The sequence below is a fragment of the Nicotiana tomentosiformis genome, chromosome 1 (assembly GCF_000390325.3).
Source record: "Nicotiana tomentosiformis chromosome 1, ASM39032v3, whole genome shotgun sequence".
Lineage (NCBI taxonomy): Eukaryota > Viridiplantae > Streptophyta > Magnoliopsida > Solanales > Solanaceae > Nicotiana > Nicotiana tomentosiformis.
The window spans coordinates 6,007,709-6,013,091 of NC_090812.1; the positions used below are offsets into that span (position 1 = coordinate 6,007,709).

Genomic DNA, 5,383 nt, shown 5'->3' on the forward strand with positions numbered 1-5,383 from the left:
TAAGAAGCCAATAAGGCCTGCTGCAGGCGGGCAACCCCGATCCATATAATAGTAATAATATGTATAAAGTCATGTTGCGGCGTGCAGCCCGATCCCAAAAATATCCTCACAATCAGGCCCTCGGCCTCCCTCAGTCATCAATCTCTCCAGTCTCTCTTTCATGAGCTCACAATGTCATGAGAATAGCCCAAAATGATGATATGATGTATCAATAAATAACAATAGAGACTGAGATATGATATGCAATGAAATGAATATGACTGAGTATGAATTTTAATTTTTAAAATAAATATTTCACAATAATATGACCTTTGTGGGTCCCAATAATACTGGCACATAGCCTCAACATGATTTTTAATATGCTTTTCAGCTCAATTTATTTAACTCATAAAAATCGCATGGAAAATGCCAAGATCATTTAACTACAAAATTTCACAGAAATAATTATGTCACAATTTCTATAGTGCACGCCCGTCACCTAGCATGTGCGTCACCTTCCAACAATTTACGAAATACATATATTCAGGGTTCATACCCTTAAGTCTAAGATTAGAAGAGTTACTTACCTCGAACAAGCCGAATCCAATATCGAGCAAGCTAAACAATGCTCCAGAAATTCCATTTTGTGCGTAACAACTCCCGAATGGCTCGAATCTAGTCACAATTAATTTGATTCAGCTCATAAAAATTATAGGAATTAATTCCATATCAAAATACTAATATTTTCCAAAAATCCAAAATTACGAACCAAAAATACCCGTGGGGCCCATGTCTCGGAATCCGATAAAACTCACAAAATCCGAACCCCCATTCAACCACAAGTCCAACTATACCAAAATTACTCAAATCCAACTACAACTTGGCCTTCAAATCCTCAATTAAAATCTATGAATTTTTCTACTATTTTCAACCCAAAACACTAATTTGTTGATAAAAACAATAATAGATTCGTGTAATTTAGCCAAAACAGAGTTAGAATCACTTACCCCAATCCATATGGTAAAAATTGCTTCAATCTAAGCTTCATAACTCCAAATGTGTTAAAATGGCCGAAACCTCAAAATATACCTTCTGTCCAGGCATTTACTCTTCGCGATCGCGGAAAATGCTTCGCGGTCGCGAAGAACAAACTCCCCAACTATTCCAGACAGCCTCTAGTATAATGGTCATAACATTTTTTACAAAATTCAAAATTGTAAATGGTTTAACTTTCTGAAAACTAGACACCAAGGGCTATAACTTTCATTTGTTACTTATCTCTCAATTCCTTATAGATTGCTAGATATAAGCTTCCAAAGTCAGCCCTATTCAACAGAGATTTCCAAACGTTTCCCAGACAGCCTATAGTATATCTACCATAACTTTTTGTACACAACTCCAAATGATAAATGGTTTACGTTTCGAAAATCTAGACATCAAGAGCTATAATTTTTATTTTTGGATCATCTCCAAAATCCTTATAGATTGCGAGATATAAGCTTCCAAAGTCGGGTCAGTGCAACAGGATTTTCCTCTACGCGATCGCGAAAAGGCTTCCGCGATCGCGATTCAGTGTGCCCAAACAGCATAATTGCTCTTCGTGATCGCGACTATTTGTCCGTGATCGCGATGCATACCTCTGTGGCCAAAAACCAGTAACTAAGAATGGCCTAGAAATTGTTCGAAACCACCCCGAAACTCGCCCAAACCCCTCGGGACCTCAACCAAATATACCAACAAGTCCTAAAACATCATACGGACTTAGTCGAATCCTCAAATCACCTCAAATAACGCTAAAACCATGAATTACACCCCAATTCAGGCCTAATGAACTTTAAAATTTTTAGTTTCTACAAACGACTCCGGAACCAATCAATTCACGTCCGATTGACCTCAAATTTTGCACACAAGTCATAAATAACATAATGGAGGTGTTCAAATTTTCAGAATCGGATTCCGACCACGATATCAAAAAGTCAACCCCCGGTCAAACTTCTCAAAAATTTAACTTTCGGCATTTCAAGTCTAATTCCACTGCGGACCTCCAACTAATTTTTTGGACAAGCTCCTATGTCCAAAATTACCATACGGAGCTATTGGAATCATCAGAATTAAATTCCGAGGCTGTTTACACATAAGTCGACATCCAGTCACTATTTTAACTTAAGCTTTAGACCTTGAAACTAAGTGTTCCAATTCATTCCAAAACCTCACCGGACCCGAACTAATTACCCCGGCAAGTCACACAACAACTGTAAAGTCTAATTTGAGCAGTAAATGGGAAAACAGGGTTGTAATACTCAAAACGACCGGCCGGTTCATTACAGAGCGCCTTCATGTGCACCCGTTCCCCTTGCTACACAGCATCATCCTTCAGAATGGCACTTCTGAAATTAGGAAAATAAGTCCCCTCAATGGATGAGGTCCCCTCAATGCATGAGATCCCTTCAGTAGGCACTCCCAAAATGTTCCCCAATACAACCTCGTCCATCACAAAGTCTACTTTGTTCACCTTTAATCAGATGTTATCATCTTCCACTGTGAATATGTCTACGTAGAAGCTACACACTTCTTCCTCATACACCTTAAGGCTCTCATTGGTGAACATGTGTGTCCACTTTTGAAACTCACAAATATCAACCAGTTGACGTATCCCTGTCATGTCAAGAATATCAGGGGCAAATGTTCTGACCCATAGTACCCTCTATTTTCTCAGGTTTTCTCTACTTTCATCCTTGGCCACACTTACTTTGGACTTCTTGGAGGAACCAGGTTCCTCGTTTTCACCAACCTTCCTTTTCATAGACTTTCTCACACTTTTCTCTTTCTTTGCAGACTTTTCAAACAATTTCTCACCAGACTTTTTCCGACAAATTTTCACCAGACTTTTCAGACACCTTTTCACTTGACTTGTATACCTCAACATCTTCCACTTCCACAGCTTTCACAGATGGCTCTCTCCTGGGTTTTAGAATCACAGGTTTCTTAGAGGACTTACGAATTAAGGAAGCAGGTTCCTCATTTACCTCTTCATCGTCAACATCAACAACAAGTACTGGAGGCACTTCTTTCTCATTCACCAGCTTTCCCCCTTTCATCAGCCTTCTTCTTTTCTTCTCTTCTTTGTTTTTCTTCAGAACAGATTCAAGGGCTTTCTTCTTTTACAACTTAGTAATAGGTCTTTTAGGAGTGGGCTCTTTGGAAACTGCCCTTCTATTCCTAGCCGCAAAGAAGCTTGCTACAGATACACTGTCACAGGCTTCTTCACTATCTTCACTTTCCTCTTCAGATGGAGATCTCATCTCAGGAAAGACAATAGTTAATGCTTCAGCATCGAAGTAAGGAGAGGGAGCAGGATCAGTACTGACCTGGGGCTCTTTTGAGGGGCAGAGGTTTCATCCCAAGTAGGAACAGAGGGATCTTCTTGGGCTGAGGGATCAGGTCCCTTATTTGTTTCCCCTGTAGTACTAACAGATGCCAAATTTTCAAAGGGCACCAATTCCCTACCCTCTTCCTGATGACCTTCACCTTCACCTTCCCCTGAGACCCAATGGTCTCATTAACACCTTCATAACCACCAACCAAATCTCCCTCGGCAGTGATTAGTAATATGTTGTCAATGGCTTCTTGTTCATTCACCCCAAAGTAGAGTCAGATGATACAATAGGGACATTACCTGTAGGATTAGCGATATTCAGATCAAAACTTTGAAGGGGCACTACTGAGCCTTCACTCCTACGAACCATATCTTGTTGGGCTTCAGGACTCTCCATAACCTTCTGAATAGAAACTTACTGACCTTCGTCTCCGTCTACTATTTTACCTTCTGCTATTTTTTCCTTCGGTGAAGAAGAAGGACAGGTCGTAGCAACGAATCATTTGGGGTTCTGAATCTTCCGACTACGGTGAGAATCAGAACTCGATTGGGTTGGAGAAGAAGTAGTAGGTGGTTGTTGGTATGGTATGGGGTTTGGACTGGGTGACAGAGAGGACTCCGACTCTCATTCCTATGCTTCATGAGACGAAGACACAGTGGGGAATACACTAGAGATGTTTGAAATTTCTGAATTTTGAGACATAGTGGATATTTGTATTAAGGACACGAGAAGAAAAATATTTGATTTGAGAGAGAAAAGGGAATTTTTGGCTTTGATGTGGATAGCGAGGAAAAAGACAACTTTTGGGGTTATTTAGGGGAAGTGAGTGACCGATTACAAACGGGTACGAATCACCGGGTAGACGGGTCATTTAGTAACGGGTGTGACGTTTGTGTTCTAAGAGATGAGAGTGAGCCTGAAACTTTTAATGATGTGGAACTTTTATAGCCGTTTAAAAATGTGCATGAGAATACAAAGGAACTATTAACCTGTGTCAAGGGAACCAGGTTCCCTGACTTAGTTTTGTAAATGTGAGCCTCATCCTTTTACCAAGATGCAATGTCATTAGCTACTTATTTGCTCTGTAGTTGCCATGCGTGTCTACCTGTAACGGTATAGAGATGAGTTAGAACTTGCCAGAAAATACTTTTTAGTTATTTTTACCTGTTCATTCTTTCATAGCCAATTATTGAAGGACCTAGTGCTCAGTTCAATTTTATCAACCCCAATGCCAATCGATTCTTTTCAAAGTGCTCTCTGCTCAGTGCTTTGGTGAAGATATTTGCTACTTGGTTTTCTGTTTTGCAGAACTTCATGCAGATAAGACCCTTTATAACATTGTCTATGAGAAAATGATGTCGCACATCAATGTGATTTGTTCTCTTATGCTGAACCGGGTTCTTTGCCATGTTGAGAGCACTGGTATTATCACACAGTAATGGTACACAATCAGAAATTACACCAAAGTCCTCCAGTTGCTGCTTGATTCACAGCAGTTGAGCACATCAAGAGGCATCTGTCACATACTCAGCTTCTGCACTTGAAAGAGCTACATAGTTTTGTTTCTTTGTATCACATGAAATAAAACATGATCCCAAAAAATGTGCTATGACAGATGTACTTTTTCTATCTACCAGATAACCAGCATAATCAGCATCAACATACCCAATCAAGTCAAAATTGTCCCCTGAAAGATAGTAGAGAACCCGGTCCTGTATTCCTTTAAGATACCATAGAATCCTCTTGGTAGCTTTAAGATGAGATTTGAGATACAAGAGTGAACTATTTGAGATACAATATCAGTCACACTGAAGACAATATCAGGTCTACTAGCTTTGAGATACAAGAGTGAACTAATGATGCCTCTGTACATGGTTTCGTTCACAGGAGAACCATGTTCATCCAAATCCATATGGGTGGCAGTGGCAATAGGAGTATCAATTATTTTTGAACTTTCCATATCAAATCTCTTCAGTAGCTCCTTAATGTACTTCTGTTGGCTTATCATCATTCCCTTAAAGGTTTTC

The 5,383-nt window shown here is 39.8% G+C and overlaps 1 protein-coding gene across 1 annotated transcript; it reads right to left on the bottom strand.

Moving 5' to 3' along the window:
• Positions 1-2,497: 2,497 nt before the first annotated feature.
• Positions 2,498-3,752, bottom strand: LOC138896933 (uncharacterized). The gene is made up of 6 exons (XM_070182616.1): positions 3,656-3,752; positions 3,452-3,519; positions 3,228-3,347; positions 2,898-3,110; positions 2,707-2,839; positions 2,498-2,634 (listed from the first exon to the last, which is right to left on the bottom strand). The coding sequence occupies exons 1-6, from the start codon at positions 3,750-3,752 to the stop codon at positions 2,498-2,500; spliced, it is 768 nt and encodes a 255-aa protein (XP_070038717.1).
• Positions 3,753-5,383: the final 1,631 nt, after the last annotated feature.

What these genes read in the sequence shown, in the direction of transcription:
- LOC138896933 (XM_070182616.1), bottom strand. Translation starts at nt 3,752, where the DNA reads ATGGAGAGTCCTGAAGCCCAACAAGATATGGTTCGTAGGAGTGAAGGC. An exon ending in GTGAAGAAGCCTGTGACAGT is followed by an intron (nt 3,111 to 3,227) that starts GTATCTGTAGCA and finishes TCTGTTCTGAAG; the next exon opens with AAAAACAAAGAAGAGAAGAA. An exon ending in TGGAAGTGGAAGATGTTGAG is followed by an intron (nt 2,840 to 2,897) that starts GTATACAAGTCA and finishes TGTCGGAAAAAG; the next exon opens with TCTGGTGAGAAATTGTTTGA.